Below are 22,862 nucleotides of genomic sequence, written 5' to 3'. Positions count from 1 at the left end.
AGGCAGGAAGTTGGGAATGGCTTAGCTGGGGGATTCTTGCTCAGGATTCTTCATCAGGTTGCAGTAATGGTGGTGGCTGGGCCGTGGTCCTCTGGAGGCTTGTCTGGGGCTGGAGGACCCACCTCTAGGATGGGTCACTCCCATGGCTTTTGGTAAGAGGCCTCAGTTCTTCACTAAGTGCACCTCTCCATACGTTGCTTGAGCATCCTCAAGCTGCCAGCTCCTCCAGACAAGTGGTCCTAGAGAGTGAGGCAGAAGCTGCAATGTCTTTTATGATCTAACCTCAGGAATCAAACTGTGTCATTTCTGCAATATCCTTGGTTACATAGAGAAGCTTTGTTACGGACTGAATTGCATTCCCCCAAAATGCATATGCTGAGGCCTCAATCCCAATATCGCAGAATGTGACCATATTTGGAGATAGTGTATTGAAATAGATGAGTAAGTTCAAATGAGATGATTGGGTGGGCCCTAATCCAAGGGCTGGTGTCCTTGTAAGAAGAGAGAGAGAGACGCCAGGGATGCACGTGCACAGAGAAAAGGGCATGTGAGGACACAGCAGGAAGGTGGCCGTCTGCAAGCCAAGGAGAGAGGCCTAACCCTGCCCACACCTTGATCTTGGACTTCCAGCCTCCAGAACTGTGAGAAAATGAATTTCTTTTGTTAAGACCTCCTGTGGTGTTTTGTTATGGCAGCCCCAGCTAACTAATATAAAGTCCATCCAGTATTGGAGAGGATGATGCAAGGGTCTGAATACCAGGAGACAAGAATCAGTGGGGCCATCTTGGAGACTGGCTACCACACCATGAAAGGTGTAGATCTTGAGTGTGCTCATTGAGTTTTGGCGGTCGTGTACACCTATGTAACCCAAACTCCTATCAAGATATAGAACATTACCATCACCCCAGAAAGTTCCCTCATGTCCCTCCCCAGTCAATTCCCAGCCCCAGGCCCCAGAGGCACCCACTCTTCTGAATTCTTTTCCCGCCATGGATTAGATATTCCTGTTCTAGAATCTCAAGTACACAGAACCATGTAGTACATGTTCCTTTGTGGAAGGCTTTTTTCACTCAGCATAGTATTTCTGAGATTCATTCATTTTGTTGTATGCATCATGTTCTGTTTTATGAACATATATACAGGGTTTTTGGGGTTGTTTTTTTAATGCATCCTTTGGACACATGGCACATGGGCTGTTTCTTTTCTTTTTTTCACTCCGCCATTTAAATTTTTCCACTGTAATCACCGGTTTCTCCAGTGCCATGCTGAACTTGGGGCTTCTCTAAAGGACTTGCATCCCCCCTGGAGAAATGAAGGATGAGTCGTATGGCTTAGATTCCCTCACATCTACCTGGGCTCTATCTCCTCAGCCTCTCAGCCAGGTCTCATGTTTCCAAATGTTTACCCTCGTTCCCCTGACACACTCCCCATCCTCAGAAAAGGACTTTTATCTTCCCGTGTCATGGGGAGTTCCTTTCTGTCTGGGCCTCTCTACTCCACGCTTTAGAGAAAACTCTGTGCCCCAGTCCTCCACGCTGTCTCTTGACAGAAAACACCTCTTTTTAAGGGTTCCGAGAAAGCTCTTTCCTCTCTTAGCAAAGCTGGGCTCTTCCAATTAAATTGGTTTACTGTTAGACTGTCACCTTGCTTTAGACTTGAAAAATTCTATTTGAAAACCCAAAGCCAAGGATTTATTTACTGCAGATCAGGTCAGGGTTTCTCAATCTTGGCACAGTGACAGGTGGGTCGCATAACTCCTTGTTGAAGGATCTGTCCTGTCCACTGTAGAGTGTTTAGCAGCATCCCTGACTCCTACCCACCAGAGGTACCAGTAGCAACACCACCACCCCCCCTAACTGTGGTTCTCAAAAATGTCTCCAGACGTTGTCAAAAATCAGAACGTCATTTTGCCTGGGGGAAAACTCACCCTGTTCTAGTTAATACTCATCCTTCCTGTACCACAAGGCAATAAAACGTCAGCTCCAAGGCCAAATCTTAATGGCAAGAGCTCATGGGAGGTGGGGAAGAATTACTGAGAAAAGAAAATATGTGGAGTGACTTATTAAAATAGCATCTTGATTCATATATATATATATATATTTTTTTCCCAATAATGGGATCATATGAACCTAACATAGGTAACCTTCTTTTTTTTTCTTTTTTTGGCCGTGCCGCTCAGCTTGCAGGATCTTTGTTCCCCAGCCAGGGATGGAACCTGTGCCCCCTGCAGTGGAAGCACAGAATCCTAATCACTGGACTGCCAAGGAATTCCCTACCTGATTTTTAAAATTCAATAATATGTCATAAACATCTTCCCACTTCAATACATTGACTGCATAGTGGTTAAAAGCATAGGCTCTGAATCCAACAAACTTAGGCTCATCCCTTGACTCTACCACTTACCAGCTGTGTGTCCTTGAGCAGGTGACTTGACGTCTCTGTGCCTCATACCTCTCACGTATAAAATGGAGATGGGAATAATAATGCCTATCTCACTGGGTTGTTATGAAGACGAAATCGTATCCTGCCTGTAAGTGCTGAGCACAGCGCCTGGTGCATAGCGAACATTCAGTAAATATTAAAATATTTAATATTTAATATTTAAATTTTAATATTTTAATAATTTTAATATTTAAATTTTAAATATTAAAAATTAAAAATTAAGTTATTACCTAACCATGATTGTTATTTAACTTTTATTTACAACTTACAATGTCTGAAAGACACAGTTAAGGTGCACACATACTGCCCCTGCTGCAGACTGGTGATTATTGGAGCGCACCAGGACAGCTGGGGGTTGTTAAAATATTAAAGTAACTCCCCTGCCTTTTGGCCAACAGCTCATGCCCGAAAATTCTTAAAGTGCCTGCGTCCCCGTATCCGCCGTCCCACCGCCCCAGCCCTCCCGCCTCTCCCTTGGGCTTCTCCCCACTGGGACCTCCGAAGGATCCAGCATCTAGAGTTAAGCCGGTTTGGTCATACATGGCCCTTAGGTTCTTTTTGATAAATAACAGTAGCTGGTAAAGAAGTTTGGGGCAGGTGAGGGGTAACTGCTCCCGCACCTCCCTGCCTGGGTGTAAGGAAAGCAAGTCTCAGAGCAAATTCTAGCCCCACAAAGACTTTGAGTAAACACACCGTCCCCAGTAAAGTGACCCCATCGATCAGCCTGTTCTGTAAGTTTGATGAAGTCCCCCCTCCGGCCATCATCTTGCAGGGAAGCGTCCCTCAAGACAGCCACGACAGGGTCGTAGAGGCAGCCGGAGTCACCCCTTGAGATGGCATCAGACGCCAGAACTCTAAGCTGAGACTGGACAGGGGCCCAGTTAGGGTCAGACCCCGAGGCCCTCCCTGGGGACACAGGCCAGGCAGTACCTTCCTCCAGTGGGAGCCGATTTCTTGAGGAATCTGAGAACAGATGAAATCTTCCTCCTGAAAACTCAGTTTCCAAATTGAGATACACAATCAGTGTAAAATAAACCCCAGATTTCAAAGGCTTCATGCCTCGAGGAAAAAGAATATAAAATATCTCCATATTTTTTGTAGATCACGTGTTGAAATGATGCTTTTTAATGTATTGGGTTAAATCAAATTGATCATTAAACATTCCTCTCTTCTTTTTACCTTTTTAATGCGACTACTAGAAAATTGAAAATTGCATTCTGTAGCTCCCTTATTTCTCTATCAGGCACTGCTGCTATAGTCAGTTAGGACTTAGCTGCTCAGGATCCAAGAGAGTCAGATGGGGGCAGTGAGCTTCAAGTAAAAGTTTTCTAATCATGGACCTAGCTGGGGAGGTGGAGGGAGAGAAAATGGGCAGCTGCTGAAGTTCCAGGCCCTTCTGTGCCTCGTGCCCCAGGAAACAGTGTGGCCAGGGCTGCTCATTCAACACGCAAGGCTGTGCATTCTCTGGGCACCACAGGCCATCACCTATGTCCACTAGAGGTTCTGGGGTCCACAAAGAGGTTTGAGACCTGGCTGGGGGGCAGGGATCTTTGACTCTAAAATGCATAAATAAAAAATACAGAAGCAAAATGAATAAATGATGAATGTCCACAAACATGACAGTGTGTGCTTCATTCATCATTAATGTTAATACTCATTAAAGTTTCATCACCACTGAAAACAATTTGTTCAGTTTCTCACTTCACAAGAAGATAAGAATGTGCAGTGACTGTCCAGAAACCATAGTCACTTGGAAATTTAAAATATGCTGCTTGGGCCCAAGTGATCTCACACGTAGAATTATAGAAATCTTTACAAACGTTTCTACACCAATAAAAAGAAATGTATTCAGTGTTGATGTGAGTGAATTGCGAGATGTCTGATGTGATACAGAGTGGGGTCCCCAAACACAATGCCATAATCCCTGAAAGTCATATAAAAAGGCCTCGTAATACTGGGGTAAATAAGAAAAAGTATAGGAAAGCTTAAATGTCTATCAAGTGGATCCTAGTTAAACACGTTTGGCACACTTGGACAATGGACCACAATGCTACCCTGGAAAAGAACCAAGTACAGCCTCAAATACTGACATGGGAAGATGTTTTTGATATTGTTAGCTGAAAAGTAAGCTGGATAAGAATCTCTGACATGTAAATGCATTTTTGTTTTTTGAAAAGATTTGACTGCAATAAAAAAATATATAGCTAATGTTTAGTGCTAAATGCTCTACTTGAGGGGTCAGCAAACTTTTCCTGTAAAGAGCCAGATAGTAAATACTTTAGGATTTGTGGGTCACATGGTCTCTGCTGCAACTACTCAGCTCTGCCTTTGTAGCTGGGAAGCAGCCATAAGTAATATGTAAATGATCACTGTGGCTATGTTGCAATAAAACTTTATTTACAAACATAGGCAGAATTCCAGATTTGGCCGCAGGGCCATAGTTTGCCAACCCCTGCTCTATATCATTATTCTATTTAATCTCCAGATAGCCCTTTATAACAGAGACTATCAGGGATCCTGAATTATGTATGTGGAAACTAAGGCTTAGAGAGAGCAAATGACTTGCCCAAGGTCCTCAGCTCTTATGCAGCATAGAAAAAAGTCTGGAAAGAGACACACCACAGTGCATCAGTGCAGTTAACGCTGGGGAAGAGAAATGAGGCCGCTCTTACCCTTTCCTGTCCTCCTGTAATGCTTTCAGTGCATAAGTCTCATGAACGTGAAGGTTAATCTGAAAATATTCTTTAAGACTTTGGGGAAACTCACTGTCTCCTCTGCATTCTCTGTTGACCTTGTGTGTTAGTGTGGACCAACGCCGCGGAACTGTCGGAACAATCAGTGGCCGAGGAAAGTCCTGGGACAGGGCCCTACAGAGAAATTTTTGTGGACCAGGACCTGTCCCAGCACGATAAGGTGAGGGGTCTCGGGGAAGCACAGAGCTACAGCAGCAAGAGGGACCATGGAGAGATTGCCACTGCCTCTTGTTCTCTGTGTCTCAAGGACTGTCCCTTTTTCCTACTTCCAAGAAACCACCTCTTCCTCCCAAGACATTCAGCCAGGTTTGGCCACTGCTCATTTTATCCCAAATAACATCTACAACTACAAGGTACTGAGCACCTACTGTGTGCTGGGCCATGTCCTGTGCACTTGACATTTATTAGCTTGTTAATCTTCACCATCTTCAAACTAGATTTTATCAGCCTCACTTCGCAGATTAGGAAACTGAAGCTCAGAGAGGTTCAGTGATGTGTTCAAGGCTGTCCAATGCAAGGAGCAGTGTTAGGATTCAAAGCGAGGTCTGGTTAGCTTCTCAGCGGGCACTTCTAACTCCCACACAGTAATCACTTGGTCAACCTTCAGTGATGGAACAGTGACGCAAAAACACGTTCCTTGCAGGAGGACGTGAGCCCTGAAGTCAGGGAGGCGTGGGCCGAGAGACTCGTTAAAGAACCAGAGAGGTTTAAAGCAGGGATGCGAGCAGAACAGGTGGATTCAAGCCATCCTGGGAAGGGCCCAGGTCAATTTCTCCCCACTTAGACATGACTCGAAAGTTACTCTAAAAGAAGCAGTCTATAATATCTCGCTTTCCTTCAGGGCCAGGGCCTGCTCCTGCAGCAATTCTCAGAGTTTGTGAGGAGCAGACCTACCTGGGGTTCTTGTCAGACACGGAAATCCAAACCTTCAGGAGGCAGGGGGTTCCAACCCAGGCATCCTGGGACCAGACTCTGAAAAATGTTGCAGAAAGGCGAGAAGCCATACTCAGATTCTGTATTTATCGCTGTGTAACAAGCCATCCCAAAACTTAGCGGCTTCAAACAGCAATTCATTATTCCCCAGAATCTATGGGTTGACCTGGAAGGTTCCTTTGCTCGTGTCCCCTGGCCTCACTCATGCGGCCTCAGTAAGCCGCTGGCTTGGCCATTTTGGTGGTCGGTCTCCATTGGCCTCCTTCCCACATCTAGGGCCTCAGCCAGGACGCCTGGACTGGTGCGCCCCTTTGTGCATGTGGTTTTTCATCACAGCACGGTGGTCTCAGGGTTCCCAGGGGGCCAGAGCAGAAGCTGCACAGCCTGTAAGAACTTGCCTGGAGATCATGCAGCATCACTTCCACTCCATTCCATTGGTTAAAGCTAGTCACGGGGCCAGCCCAGACTAGAGGGTGGGGAAATAGACTGGATGGCAAAACTGCAAAGTATTTGTAGCCATTTTTCAACCTGCCTCAATTTTAACTCGGAAATATAGTGCAACCACTATAATTTTTTCTATTTATAGAAAATTTTTATAAGCCATTTATCATTTTTTCTATTTATAATAGAAATAATTCTTTCTCTTTATAAGTCGTTTATACCCTGACTTGCCAGGACTCCTTCAAGTGACAATAAACAAATTAGCTTGAGGGGGAGCATTGATTAGCTCATCTTATTGGAAAATTTAAAGGGCCACTAGCTTCAGGTATGGCTAGATCCAGGAGCTTGAATAATGTCATCAGAACACCTCCCCACTACCAACTTCTCCCCTCTGTTTCCCTCAGTGTCTGGCTTTCTTCATAAGGCTGGCTTTGTGTGTTAGAAAAGACAAACTCAGGCAAACAAGCCTACATGATCCAAAAGAAGGCAAGATCCTCTCCCTCTGTAATCGATGTGTGAAATCTCTGATTGACCAGCTTGGGCCACATGCACATGGGGAGGTGGGACAGGAAGGATCAGGGCACATGACTGACAGTCCTACCCAGACCAAATGGAAGGAGGAACACTCCCTCCAAGAAGGGCAAGGGGACCCTCAGCAGGAAAGCAGAACCCACAGCTGTCCACTGCCCTCTGCAAACTTCTTATATTCCAGCACTGGCACGGGGCCTGGCACTTAGTTGCTGCCCGATGAATGTTTGTTGCATGAAAAATGAATAAGCACCTGGCTGATCATAACAGGGTGAAACAGGGGAAACTGCCCAGGAGTAGGGAATATGTCTGATGCTCTCTCTTGAAGTTTTGCCACCAACTTTCACAAGGACCCAAAGGAAGGCCCCTGGCAGCAGCTGGCAATGTCAGACAGGCTTTCTCATGAGCGAGACCCTGTCCTGCCCCAGGTCACGGAGCTAGCAGGTCGTGAGGCTGACTGGACAGCTCTCCTGGGAATGAGCTGGCCCAGAAATTGCCCGTTTACCTCCTCCCGTGACTGCTTTGGAAAAGGCCTCTGGGGAATTTTTTCTTCTTCTTCTTCTTCTTCAGTATTTCTGACATTTTATTGATAACGTCTGGTGAGAAGTTTGGGGGAATTTTTTTTTCCTTTTTTGGAAAACCTAACCAATTCTTTGGCTGCAGAGCTTTATCACTGGAGAGATGGAGGACAGGGTTAATTATACCTGTGGGTACAGTCTACCAGCAATTTTGTTTTTCCAGCCGAAAGTTTACATGAGCCCATGCAAATAAATCACTATTCCTGTCTCATTTACTTTCCAGATTGAGTTACCTGGAAAAAATTCATACATGAATAGCCAAAAGAGGCAGGAAATATTAGAAGAGAGGAAAGGGAAAACAAATAGTTCAGAATGTTTTAAGTTAAAACAAATAACCCTCATTATAGGCAGAATGTGGTCAAACAGAATGTTGTTTTCCTAAGTACCTTTCCTAGGTCCCCAGTGTGCTAGGCTGAATATTATAAATGAAAACACTCTAAGTAAACTTTCTAGCAACAAAAGTTCCCAAGTGGGATAGTTGTTCTTAATATGAAAGTCTAATTCTCGGGGAAAGGAAAGTTTCTGTACCTGTGAGGTATAGACATCCATTACAGGAGTCTATATACAATTACCTCATTTTAACCCAATTCTTGTCTCTATGAGATTTTCGAAGTGACAGAGATAGCCTTGAAAGTCTGCTTTTTCCCTCCCTGCCTGCCCTCACCTTCCCAAAGAATGATACCATATTTTTCCTGTATTTCTTTAAATGGGCTCAGCCTTACACCCAGACCCACACCTAGTAAATTTCCCATCTGTCCTCCACCCAGGATGAAATAATTCTGCTGCTGGGAAAAGAAGTCAGCCGTCTCTCCGATTTTGAACTTGAATCTAAATACAAAGACACCGTGATAGCAAGCCTGCAGAACCAAGTGGCCAACCTGAGCCAGAAGCTGTTGGAAACAGCCACCTCCAGGCAGAAGGAGAGGGTGATCCCGCCCAAGTTTCAGGTTCTGCATGAAGAGGACGATGCCCAACAGAGAGAGATCCAGAGCTTGAAAAACCAGGTAGGGCTCAGAGACAAGTGGTTCGGGGCCTTGCGGTCACAACACAGGGTGACAGCTCTCAGGTAGAGCCTGGGGGGAGCCACCCGGGTAGTTAGAAATGGGCAGTGAGCACAGCATGGTGAGGAGTACAGTTCCAGGGAGTGCAGGGTTGGCAAGTTTCTAGCCTTGTAAGAACAATATTAGATTTGATTAAGTGCCTACCATGTTCAGGCCCCGGTGCAGGTGCTTTGGGTGCATTAGCTTATTTATTTATTTACTTACTTATTTAATTTATTTATTTAATTTATTTATTTATGGCTGCATTGGGTCTTCGTTGCTGTGCACGGGCTTTCTCTAGTTGCAGTGAGCAGGGTCTACTCTTCACTGTGGTGCATGGGCTTCTCATTGCAGTGGCTTCTCTTGCTGCAGACCATGGGCTCTAGGCACGTGGGCTTCAGTAGTTGCAGCATGAGGGCTTCAGTAGCTGTGGCTCGCGGACTCTAGAGTGCAGGCTCAGTAGTTGTGGCCCACGGGCATAGTTTCTCCACAGCATGTGGGATCTTCCTGGACCAGGGCTCGAACTCCTGTCCCCTGCATTGGCAGGGGGATTCTTAACCACTGCACCATGAGGGAAGTCCCCTCATTAGCTATTTAAACCTCAGTCTCCTGACACATGCCATTCTACAGATGAGGAGACTGAGGCACGCTCAGCGATGCCCAGGAGCTTGGTACAGCTTGCACAGCAAGTGAGAGACAGTGATGTGATTTGGGCTCAGCTCTGCCACCTTGTACACCTCATGCTTTCACACCCACTTTGCATTTCCACCCAACTCCTGTCGCTTCAGTGACCACTTCTCACACCCACCCGGACCCAGCCAGAAAGAGCTGGAGATGGGGAGAAGGAACCCCACAGTGTTCCAAACACTGAGGCCTTTATCAAACCCTGAAGGCAGCTGCTGGTTCATTTATAGGGAATTTCACCAAAAATTCTCCACCCAGAATGTCTGGATTTACCAGTCAACTTCATTCCTCCTGAAACTAAATGCAAAAGAAAAAAAAAATTTTTTTTAAGTTTTAAAGAACTGCTTTAAAATTGGCCACTGATCTTGTACATAAATTATATCTCAACAACGTTGATAAAAAAGCAATTGGAAATTGATGAATTTTGGCCTCAGTGCATAATTCTGCTTAAAACCGTAGTCAGATTTGGTTCAACATGACGGAGTAGAAGGACATGCTGTCACTCCCTCTTTCGAGAACACTGGAATCACAACTAACTGCTGAACAATCATCGACAGGAAGACACTGGAACTCACCAAAAAAGATACCCGACATGCAAAGACAAAGGAGAAGGCGCACTGAGACAGTAGGAGGGGCGCAATCCCAATAAAATCAAATCCCATCCCTGCTGGGTGGGTGACTCACAAACTGGAGAACACTTATACCACAGAAGTCCACCAACTGGAGTGAAGGTTCTGAGCCCCACGTCGGGCTTCCCAACCTGGGGGTCCAGCAATGGGAGGAGGAATTCCTAGAGACTCAGACTTTGAAGGCTAGTGGGATTTCATTGCAGGACTTTGGCAGGACTGGGGGAAAGAACGATTCCACTCTTGGAGGGCACACACAAAGTAGTGTGTGCATTGGGACCCAGGGGAAGGAGCAGTGACCCCCATAGGAGACTGAACCAGACCTACCTGCTAGTGTTGGAGGGTCTCCTGCAGAGGCGGGAGGCAGCTGTGGCTCACCAAGGGACAAGGACACTGGCAGCAGAGGTTCTGGGAAGTATTCCTTGGCATGAGCCCTCCCAGAGTCTGCCATTAGCTCCACCAAAGAGCCTGGGTAGGCTCCAGTGTTGGGTCACTTCAGGCCAAACAACTAACAGGGAGGGAAGCCAGACCCACCCATCAGCAGACAAGCAGATTAAAGTTTTACTGAGCTCTGCCTACCAATGCCACAGCCAGCTCTACCCACCACCAGTCCCTCCTATCAGGAAACTTCCACAAGCCTCTTAGATAGCCTCATCCACCAGAGGGCAGACAGCAGCAACAAGAAGAACTACAATCCTGCAGCTTGTGGAACAAAAACCATATTCACAGAAAGACGGAAAAGATGAAAAGGCAGAGGGCTATGTAACAGATGAAGGAACAACGTAAAACCCCAGAAAACAACTAAATGAAATGGAGATAGGCAACCTTCCAGAAAAAGAATTCAGAATAATGATAGTGAAGATGATCCTGGACCTCAGAAAAAGAATGGAGGCAAAGATCCAGAAGATGCAAGAAATGTTTAACAAAGATCTAGAAGAATTCAAGAACAAACAAACAGAGATGAACAATACAATAACTGAAAAAAAAACACACACTAGAAGGAATCAATAGAATAACTGAGGCAAAAGAACGGATAAGTGACCTGGAAGACAGAATGGTGGAATTCACTGCTGCGGAACAGAATAAAGAAAAAAGAATGAAAAGAAATGAAGACAGCTTAAGAGACCTCTGGGCCAACATTAAACACAACAACGTTCACATTATACGGGTCCCAGAAGGAGAAGAGAGAGAGAAAGGACCCGAGAAGATATTGAAGAGATTATAGTCAAAAACTTCCCTAACATCGGAAAGGAAATAGCCACCCAAGTCCAGGAAGCACAGAGAGTCCCATACAGGAGAAACCCAAGGAGAAACACACCGAGACACATAGTAATCAACTTGGCAAAAATTAAAGAAAAATTATTGACAGCAGCAAGGGAAAAATGACAAATAACATACAAGGGAACTCCCAGAAGGTTACCAGCTGATTTCTCAGCAGAAACTCTACCAACCAGAAGGGAGTGGCATGATATACTTAAAGTGATGAAAGGGAAGAACCTACAACCAAGATTACTCTACCCAGCAAGGATCTCATTGAGATTCGATGGAGAAATCAAAAGCTTGACAGACAAGCAAAAGCTAAGAGAATTGAGCACCACCAAACCAGCTCTACAACAAATGTTAAAGGAACTTCTCTAAGTGGGAAACACAAGAGAAGAAAAGGACCTACAAAAACACACCCAAAACAATTAAGAAAATGGTCATAGAAACATACATATCGATAATTACCTTAAACGTGAATGGATCAAATGCTCCAACCAAAAGACACAGGGTTGCTGAAAGGATACAAAAACAAGACCCATCTATATGCTGTCTCCAGGCGACCCACTTCAGACCTAGGGACACATACAGACTGAAAGTGAGGGGATGGAAAAAGATATTCCATGCAAATGGAAATCAAAGGAAAGCTGGAGTAGCAATACTCATATCAGGTAAAATACACTTTAAAATAAAGAATGTTACAAGAGACAAGGAAGGACACTACGTAATGATCAAGGGATCAATCCAAGAGGAAGATATAACAATTATAAATATATATGCACCCAACATAGGAACACCTCAATACAAAAGGCAATCGCTAACAGCTCTAAAAGAGGAAATCAACAGTAACACAATAATAGTGGGGGACTTGAACACCTCACTTACACCAATGGACAGATCATCCAAAGAGAAAATTAATAAGGAAACACAAGCTTTAAATGACACAATAGACCAGATAGATTTAATTGATATTTGTAGGACATTCCATCCTAAAACAGCAGATTACACTTTCTTCTCAGGTGCCCACGGAACATTTTCCAGGATAGATCACGTTTTGGGTCACAAATCAAGCCTCAGGAAATTTAAGAAAATTAAAATCATATCAAGCATCTTTTCTGACCACAACGCTATGAGATTAGAAATAAATTACAGGGAAAAACCTGTAAAAAACACAAACACATAGAGGCTAAACAGTACGTTACTAAATAACCAAGAGATCACTGAAGAAATCAAAGAGGAAATCAAAAAATACCTTGAGACAAATGACAATGAAAACACGACGATCCAAAACCTATGGGATTCAGCAAAAGCATCCCATAGTTCTAAGAGGGAAGTTCATAGCTATACAAGCCTACCTCAAGAAACAAGAAAAATCTCAAATAAACAATCTAACGTTACACCTAAAGGAACTAGAGAAAGAAGAACAAACAAAACCCAAAGTGAGCAGAAGGCAAGAAATCATAAAGATCAGAGCAGAAATAAATGAAATAGAAACAAAGAAAACAATAGCAAAGATCAATAAAACTAAAAGCTGGTTCTTTGAGAAGTTAAACAAAATTGATAAACCATTAGCCAGACTCATCAAGAAAAAGAGGGAGAGGACTCAAATCAATAAAATTAGAAAGGAAAAAGAAGTTACAACAGACACCGCAGAAATACAAAGCATCCTAAGAGACAACTACAAGCAACTCTATGCCAATAAAATGGACAACCTGGAAGACATGAACAAATTCTTAGAAAGTTATAACCTTTCAAGTCTGAACCAGGAAGAAATAGAAAATATGAACAGACCAATCACAAGTAATGAAATTGAAACTGTGATTAAAAATCTTCCAACAAACAGAAGTCCAGGACCAGAAGGCTTCACAGGTGAATGCTATCAAACATTTAGAGACGAGCTAACACCCATCTTTCTCAAACTCTTCCAAAAAATTGCAGAGGAAGGAACACTCCCAAACTCATTCTCTGAGGCCACCATCACCCTGATACCAAAACCAGACAAAGATACTACAAAAAAAGAAAATTACAGACCAATATCACTGATGAATATAGATGCAAAAATCCTCAACAAAATACTAGCAAACAGAATCCAACAACACATGAAAAGGATCATACAACATGATCAAGGGGGATTTATCCCAAAGAGGCAAGGATTCTTCAATATATGCAAATCAATCAATGTGATACACCATATTAACAAATTGAAAAAGAAAAACCATATGATCATCTCAATGGATGCAGAAAAAGCTTTTGACAAAATTCAACTCTGATTTATGATAAAAACTCTCCAGAAAGTGGGCATAGAGGGAACCTACTTCACCATAGTAAAGGCCATATATGACAAAGCCACAGCAAACATCATTCTCAATGGTGAAAAACTGAAAGCATTTCCTCTAAGATCAGGAACAAGACAAGGATGTCCACTCTCATTACCATTCTTCAACATAGTTTTGGAAGTCCTAGCCACAGCAATCAGTGAAGAAAAAGCAATAAAAGGTATCCAAATTGAAAAAGAAGAAGTAAAACTGTCACTGTTTGCAGATGACAGGATACTCTACAGAGAGAATCCTAAAGATGCCACCAGAAATCTACTAGAGCTAATCAATGAACTTGGTAAAGTTGCAGGACACAAAATGAATGCACAGAAATCTCTTGCATTCCTATACACTAATGATGAAAAATCTGAAAGAGAAATTAAGGAAACACTCTCAGGTACGACTGCAACCAAAAAATACAATAGCTAGGAATAAACCTACCTAGGGAGACAAAGACCTGTATGCAGAAAACTGTAAGACACTGATGAAAGCAATTAAAGATGATAGCAACAGATGGAGAGATATACCATGTTCTTGGATTGGAAGCATCAATATTGTGAAAATGACTCTATTACCCAAAGCAATCTACAGATTCAATGCAATCCCTATCAAATTACCAATGGCATTTTTTAGAGAACTAGAACAGAAAAGCTTAAAATTTGTGTGGAGACACAAAAGACCCCGAATAGCCAAAGCAGTCTTGAGGGAAAAAAACGGAGCTGGAGGAATCAGACTCCCTAACTTCAGCCTATACTACAAAGCCACAGTAATCAAGACAATATGGTACTGGCACAAAAACAGAAATATAGGTCAATGGAACAGAATAGAAAGCCCAGAGATAAACCCACACACCTATGGTCAACTAATCTATGACAAAGGAGTCAAGGATATACAGTGGAGAAAAGACAGTCTCTTCAATAAGTGGTGATGGGAAAACTGGACAGCTACATGTAAAAGAATGAAATTAGAACACTCCCTAACGCCATTCACAAAAATAAACTCAAAACGGATTAGAGACCTAAATGTAAGACCAGACACTCTAAAATTCTTAGAGGAAAACATAGGAAGAACACGCTTTGACATAAATCACAGCAAGATATTTTTTGATCCACTTCCTAGAGTAATGGAAATAAATACCAAAATAAACAAATGGGACCTAATGAAACTTCAAAGCTTTTGCACAGCAAAGGAAACCATAAACAGGATGAAAAGACAACCCTCAGACTGGGGGAAAATATTTGCAAAGGAAGCAACTGACAAATGATTAATATCCAAAATATATAAAGAGCTCATGCAGCTCAATATTAAAAAAACAAACAACCCAATCCAAAAATGGGCAGAAGACCTAAATAGACGTTTCTCCAAAGAAGATATACCGCTGGCCAAGAAGCACATGAAAAGCTGCTCAACATCATTAATTATTAGAGAAATGCAAATCAAAACTGCAATGAGGTATCACCTCACACCAGTTAGAATGGGCATCATCAGAAAATCTACAAACAACAAATGCTGGAGACGGTGTGGAGAAAAGGGGACCGTCTTGCACTGTTGGTGGGAATGTAAATTGATACAGCCACTATGGAGAACAGTATGGAGGTTCCTTACAAAACTAAAAATAGAATTACCATAGGACCCAGCAATCCCACTACTGGGCATATACCCAGAGAAAACCATAATTCAAAAAGCCACATGCACCCCAACGTTCATTGCAGTACTATTTACAATAGCCAGATCATGGAAGCAACCTAAATGCCCATCGACGGACGAATGGTTAAAGAGGAAGTGGTACATATATACAATGGAATATTACTCAGCCATAAAAAGGAACAAAATTGGGTCATTTGTAGAGACGTGGATGCATCTAGAGACTGCCATACAGAGTGAAGTAAGTCAGAAAGAGAAGAACAAATATCCTATATTAACGCATATATGTGGAACCTAGAAAAATGGTAAAGATGAACTGGTTTGCAGAGCAGAAATGGAGACACACATGTAGAGAACAAACGTATGGACACCAAGGGGGGAAAGCGGCAGGGGGTGGGGATGGTGGTATGATGAATTGAGAGATTGGGATTTACATGTATACACTGATGTGTATAAAATGGGTGACTAATAAGAAAAATATAAATAAATAAATAAACATTTTTAAAAAAGAGAGAGCAAAAAAAAACGTAGTCAGTGCTTGGGGGCCCTTGTTCTCTTGTTCTCTGTTTACTGTCTTTCCCTCTGTAACCGATTCTAGGTACACAGTTTCAATCCTAGAAATGGTGCTCTAGAAAGGACACAGATTGTGTATGGTGAACCTAGGAGATTCTAGCAGGAAACTGTAAGCTCCATGAAGGCAAAGGTTGGGCCCAGTAACCTTCTAGAACTCTGTTAGGACCGTGGCTGTTTGTTTGTTCTTTATTCATCCATCCATCCATCCGTCCATTAATCCAAAGAAATATTTTGGGGGGCCTATCCCGTGCCATGCCCTCTTCCAGGCTCTGAGAATTCAGCAGAGAACAAGACAGACATGATCCTTCCCCCTGTTATGCTCTAGTGAGGGAGACAGAAAAAACAAGTCAACAAATACATGCTCTAATATTTAAATGAACTAATGACTCTCCTTCAAACCTGGTTTTGAAAAAACAATGAAAGTAACAGGTCCTGTAGGAATTATTAGTGCAAACAGCTACCTTGACAGGTAGCTGACACATTAATGAGCATCTTTTTCTTGAACTGAACCCAATTTTGCTGAAATATTCCTTTCAGTTATTCTCCCATTTCAGAGCTTTCCTGAGAAAATGACATGTCTTTTTCAGGTACATGGATGAGGCTGAATTATTCCCACATACCTTTTTTATTTTTGGCCATACCACGCGGCTTGCAGGATCTTAGTTCCCTGACCAGGGATCAAACCCAGGCCTCCAGCAGTGGAAGCACAGAGTCCTAACCACTGGACTGCCAGGGAATTCCCCACATACCTTTTTTTAAATAATTGAAATATATTTGACATAGAATATTATATAATTTCCACATATCTTTGAATATCAGCCGGTCCCAATTTGAGTTTTATTTAAAGTGGCTGCCGATATCTGGGGGAAAAAATGTTTTTGTACAAAGAAATTATCTAGAAATAATTACACTGATGCATCATGCTCTTGCCTCCCCTACCCCTGGAGCTTCACTTATAACTGAAGAAGAATATTTTATAGCAAGGCATATATGAACCAGAGGCTCCATTGGTTTGAACTCAAATCGAGTTTCATCCACTGACATTTTAGTTTCTTAACTATTCTACTGCCTGCAGAGCATTCCACCAGAAGTGTAAGCCACATGGCAGGTTGATTTATGGTTCTGATTACTTTATGTGTTTTCCCTGGTCCCCGAAGGTGTGTGCATAATGATTTGCTCTCAGAGATCTTTGACCTGCTACAGTATCACTAGAAAATTCTTACCTCCATGTGCTCTTATACGCCTGTGCTAATTAGAAGCCAAATTATCATCCTGAAACAATCACTCCTCCTAGCACTCTTAACTTTCTTATGATTCAGTGCCCATTTTATTACACAGCTTAACAGACATTAAACATCTTGGAATTTATGCCATTACAAACAATATGGATATTTACTTTGATAGTAAAAGTATCAAAGAGGTTTGAAGACTCTTTGGAGTTTTCCAGCAATCCGAAATCCTAAAACTCTGACACTCAGATTGAAATATTTTCAATCTGTCAAAACCACTGGAGTCTTAGAGGGGAACGTATGTTTTCCCTTCTGGAAGTTTGTCTCTGTGTGTTCTATCTCTGGTATCATGCAAATAAAAGCATTAAGCTGAGAAGAGCTTACAAACACTTTCAGTGTTCCAAGGACCTTTTATGGAAAAGTTGTATTTCCCCCCAACAGAGAAAAGTAAGATGTGAAAGAATTTTTTCACTCAAAGTTTCCAAAGCACAAACATGCAAAAGTATAGCCTTGGGGAGAGTGGGGGTCAGAGTGGCCTGTGTCCCCGCAACTTCTAGCATAGACCCCCCCCAATAATGTCTCAGGTGCCCCAGGGAAAAAGTAAGTGTAACTGCCCCAAATGTCCTAGACTCTGAACCATGATGGTGCATGAAACGAGTCAGAAAACTTGTGAGACCTTGACGTATCTGTTAATTCTACCAGAGTAATAATGACAAGATTTCCAAGGACACAAACCAAGACCAAAGGCTGTGAGCGCCATCTGGTGGCCATATCAGCACGCCCGAACTCCATTACCTGGGCATGCCCACCACCTCCCCCCAATCTTTTTTTTTTTTTTTTTAGTGTGATGCCCGCAACCTGGTCTGATGGTAAACAGGGAAATTCCTGTATTTCTTCTTTTGGAGGGATTATTTTTATTTAAGACACTGAGTCTCTATTTACTCTTATAACAGTTATTTTTAATTTAATGCACGTTTTTAAGTTTAAAAAGGGAGCTGCTTCTACGAAAAATGCTAAGAAATTATAGTGGGGCTAGCCAAGAGACATGGGAAAAATGGTGAAAGTGGTATATGAATGACTGAAGTTTAGGAACTCTCTTCGGGTGGGGTTGCCAGATAAAGTAAGGACACCCAGTTAAATTTGAATTTTAGAATTTCGTTTTAGCGTGTGTCCCAAATATTGCATGGGACACATTTGCACTAAAATATTATTCGTTACCTGAAATCCTATTTTAAGTGAACATCCTTTTTTCCTCCCCTAAATCTGGCAACCTTACCTTAGGAGAACAAAGAAATTGCACCCAGGACTTCCCTGGTGGGACAGTGGTTAGGAATCCGCCTGCCAGTGCAGGGGACACGGGATCGAGCCCTGGTCCGGGAAGATCCCACATGCCGTGGAGCATGTAAGCCTGTGCGCCACAGCTACTGAGCCCTCGTGCCACAACTACTGAAGCCAGTGTGCTTAGAGCCCAGGCTCTGCAACAAGAGAAGGCGCCACAATAAGCCTATGCACCGCAACAAAGACCCAACGCAGCCAAAAATAAATAAATAAAATTTATTTTTAAAAAAAGAAAAGAAATTGCATCCTTCTCCTTGTCACTTCCGTTTTGATCTATCAAAACAAGCTAGTGGGGCTTCCCTGGTGGTGCAGTGGTTGACAGTCCTCCTGCCGATGCAGGGGACACAGGTTCGTGCCCCGGTTCGGGAAGATCCCACATGCCGCAGAGTGGCTGGGCCCGTGGGCCATGGCCACTGAGCCTGCACATCCGGAGCCTGTGCTCCACAACGGGAGAGGCCACAACAGTGAGAAGCCCGCGTACAGCGAAAAAAAAAAAAAAAAAACAAGCTAGCTCTTGTCCTGTCTACGGATTGGTTGACATTTATGCCCCAATAAACGTGTCCCTGTGGGAGTACTGAGGCCTGACATCTGAAAAATCACAGGGCAAAGGCCCACAGTGCACCTTGAGGTGGGAATGTCTGGGCCACTCAGAACAAGCAGTCTGGCCACATCAGACCGAGAGGGAGGGGGTTCCTGGCCCAGCTCTCTTTCCCAGCCTCTCGGGTACCTGCTCTGTGGAGGCCGAGGCCTGGCAGCTACTTTCGGGCCCTTACCAACGTTGCATTTGATGGAGAGCCTTCCGCACCCCACGTGTAGACCTAGACCCCTGGAGGGGGGCCCGCCCTTGAGGGGGCTCTGAGCCATGGACTTAGAGGGTGCTCACAGCAGCCATAGATAGAGCTGGCCTGTGGTGCTCCCACCCACGATTCCTGTATTTCCTTTATTTTTTTATTATTATTATTTTTTTGTGGTACACATGCCTCTCACTGTTGTGGCCTCTCCCATTGCGGAGCACAGGCTCCGGATGCGCAGGCCCGGCGGCCATGGCCCACAGACCCAGCCGCACCGCGGCATGTGGGATCTTCCCGGACTGGGTCACGAACCCGCGTCCCCTGCATCGGCAGGCGGACTGTCACCCACCTCGTCACCAGGGAAGCCCCTGTATTTCCTCTTAATAACAACCACACTGGCGTTTAAGTGAGCCTGGCAAGGCTTACAAATGCACACATAAAGATTACCAACTACCTTCCCCAGAGACGGACGAGGGAAGTTGAAGCTAAAACACACCGTGAGGGCTTCCCTGGTGGCGCGGTGGTTGAGAGTCCACCTGCCGATGCAGGGGACACGGATTCGTGCCCCGGTCTGGAAAGATACCACATGCTGCGGAGTGGCTGGGCCCCTGAGCCATGGTCGCTGAGCCTGCGCGACCGGAGCCTGTGCTCCACAATGGGAGAGGCCACAACAGTGAGAGGCCCGCGTACCGCAAAAAAAACCCAAAATAAACCCAAAACAAAAGAAAGAAAACACCCCGTGGGTAGTCAGAGGAGAGGACCGTCATAGCTCATCCCCCTGTGCCGTGTGCCAGGCTTGATCTGAGCACTTGCACACATGCTTACTTATTAAAATACTTCTAACAATCCTATCAGGTTGGGACTACCATCACCCCGCGTGCAGACTGAACAAAAGGAAACAGAATATGGTGTCCTCCTTGTGTTCCCAAAGCCCGTTAACTGGCAGAGACAGGACTTGAAGGCCACAGTCCGGCTCCCGAGTCCATGCCATGCTTTACAGCCTCCAACTTCTCACGCTCATTCCTAGAGCCACCTGGGAAGGAGGAACCAGGCAACTAAAGACTGGGTTTGAATCAGACTCCACGTCTGACCAGACGCGTGATCCCGAGCAGGGGGCCTCGCCTCTCTGAGTCTCAACCTGGCTCCCTTGCAAAATGGGCACATTAATGGGAACGTCAGCCTTCAGCAACGCTGTGACGAGTATCAGTGTAGCATGTGTGAACGGGCTCTGTAAACTCTGGAGTGTTCTGTGAGGTATAAACTACCCTCTATTCTCATTAGAGGGAATTCATTTCATAACCTGCTCCCGGCTCTTGAACTTTGCTGTGCATCCAGTCAGTGCTGGATGATCTGGAACCAACAGCTGGTCTATTTATGGCTGAAAACCCACAGGTCATAGGAAGACAGCAGCACCGGAGCCCCTGGGTGGCCACAAAGATAAGGTTCGTGTCTTGAGGACCAATGACATGGTGGTCACTGAAGGAACAGGCCCCTCCTGCCCCTTCCACTGGTGACAACTGAAAACCTTGGTTTCCCCAACACCCCGATCCAAGATCAGCCCGACTCTTTGCCCAATGTTGGAGAAGTACCGGCGTGTCCTGCAGGCCTGGCTGGCCCCCTCTGACTGTGTGTTGCCTCCTTCCACAGATCAGTGCCCTACAACAAGGCTACAACCAGGTGCTGAGCCAGACCCTGGATATCACCTCCCTGAAGCACGAGGCCGAGAACTTAAGGAGGGACGCCGCCATCACGTCAGGTGAGGCCCTTCTGCATTCAGGCCCCAGAGCTTCTGCCCTCCCGCTGCAGACATCACCAGTCAACCAGCGCACCTGTGCCCGTGACATGGGTGCAGCCTCAGGGATCACCCGTGTCGGTGCATTAGAGTTCTCCCTCAGTGGAGGTTTCTTGCCACCCAGTTCCGAGGGCAGGGCCTGGTAAATATTTGAGAGAATGGTATCTCTTGGCTACAAGGTCTCCTGAGCACTGGCCCCACCAGGGAGAACACAGGTCGCCTTGTGGCTTGGGTGGTTCCACAAAGCAGCCTGAGTGCAAACTAGAGCATGGACAAAATGGGGTCACTCCTTTAAGGCACCCATGGTCTCACCCATTTCAGCCGAGTGCACTTGGGCCCAAAGGAAACCATTTTCTAATTTGATCAGAGGTGGTTCCCTGATAAAGGGCTTGGGTTGGGAGAGGGGCAGCCAACGCACAGCTGTGGCTGAGCTTTGATTCCCTGGATTCCTTCATTGCTTCAACATGTTTCTTGAGCTCCTTCTAGGTGTCAGGCCCCGTTCCAGGCTCCGGGGAGGGAGAGCCAAGCAAGACAGTCAGATTCCTGTACTCACAGATTTGGGAGGGGGTGACAGACAATAAAAGTAAACGGATGAATAAACAAGCCCACTTCAGAGAGCAGTGGTGCTGTGGAGAAAATAAACTGTGTGTCGTGGTGGCCAGCGCTTCAAGGGGGGAGGCCAAGGGGGACCAGCTTAGTGGGTGTGCAACCATGGAACTCAGGTGGGACTTGAACCCGTGGGCTGGGACTCGAACCCAGTCAGAACCCACTATCTTTTTTTTTTTTTTTTTTTTTCTTTTTGCGGTATGCGGGCCTCTCACTGTTGTGGCCTCTCCCGTTGCGGAGCACAGGCTCCGGACGCGCAGGCCCAGCAGCCATGGCTCACGGGCCCAGCCGCTCCGCGGCATATGGGATCCTCCCAGACCGGGGCACGAACCCGTATCCCCTGCATCGGCAGGCGGACTCTCAACCACTGCGCCACCAGGGAGGCCCAGAACCCACTATCTTTTAATCGAGATCACGCATCTGGTCTCGGGACTTAATAAAGCTCAGGTTCTTTATGTCTCATGCAGAAAGAATTCAGTGAGAGACAAAGAAGTGGATTTCTTTAGAGAGAAACACACTCCACAGACAGAGTGTGGGCCATCTCAGAAGGCTAGAGGCCCCCAAATATGGGGCGGTTAGTTTTTATGGGCTGGGTAATTTTATAGGCTAATGAGTGGGAGGATTGGGACAACTCTAATATTTTGGGGAAGGGGCGGGGATTTCGAGGCATTGGGCCACCACCCACTTTTTTTTTTTTTTTTTTTCTGTACGCGGGCCTCTCACTGTTGTGGCCTCTCCCGTTGCGGAGCACAGGCTCTGGACACGCAGGCTCAGTGGCCATGGCTCACGGGCCCATCCGCTCCACGGTCTGTGGGATCTTCCCGGACCGGGGCACGAACCCGTGTCCCCTGCATCGGCAGGCAGACTCTCAACCACCGCGCCACCAGGGAAGCCCCACCACCCACTTTTTGACCTTTATGGTCAGCCTCGGAACAGTCCTGGTGCTGGTGCGTGTGTCATTTCGCTCATGTGTTACAATGAGCCTGTAATGGGGCTCCAGTTCCCCCTGGAATTCGAATCTTACGCCCCCTTGGACCTAGCCGATTCTAACCAGTTTATGCTGTATCCTCCACGGCTATGTCCTTCTTTTAGAGAGGACCTGTTTCAGGTGGGCAAGGACAAGCCAAGGGCAAGCGAGGCTGCGTGGAGTGAACAGAGGATTGTGGGGCTGGGCAGGGTCGGGGGGTCTGGGTTTTTATTCCAAGGGTGTTGGGAATCCAGTGGAGTTTTTTAAGCCGAAACTGACATGCCTAGAGACCTGAAGATGATGGGACCACTCATAGACGAGG

The 22,862-nt window shown here is 45.1% G+C and overlaps 1 protein-coding gene and 1 pseudogene across 2 annotated transcripts in view; both read left to right on the top strand.

Moving 5' to 3' along the window:
* The window catches only part of LOC309808912 (centrosomal protein of 78 kDa-like), an 823,590-nt pseudogene that overhangs the window by 449,598 nt on the left and 351,130 nt on the right, over positions 1-22,862 (top strand). The window lies entirely within an intron of this gene.
* The window catches only part of LOC309808093 (forkhead-associated domain-containing protein 1-like), a gene marked incomplete at both ends in the record, with an annotated part of 98,031 nt that overhangs the window by 39,629 nt on the left and 35,540 nt on the right, over positions 1-22,862 (top strand). Inside the window, 3 exons of the mRNA XM_082628095.1 lie at positions 5,246-5,355; positions 8,443-8,679; positions 20,823-20,931. Of these exons, the coding sequence (XP_082484221.1) occupies positions 5,246-5,355; positions 8,443-8,679; positions 20,823-20,931 (456 nt within the window). The remainder of the gene's footprint in view (positions 1-5,245; positions 5,356-8,442; positions 8,680-20,822; positions 20,932-22,862) is intronic.

The sequence above is a fragment of the Mesoplodon mirus genome, assembly GCF_964341445.2.
Source record: "Mesoplodon mirus genome assembly, chromosome: 7".
Lineage (NCBI taxonomy): Eukaryota > Metazoa > Chordata > Mammalia > Artiodactyla > Ziphiidae > Mesoplodon > Mesoplodon mirus.
This window is presented reverse-complemented; position numbering and strand designations above follow the sequence as displayed.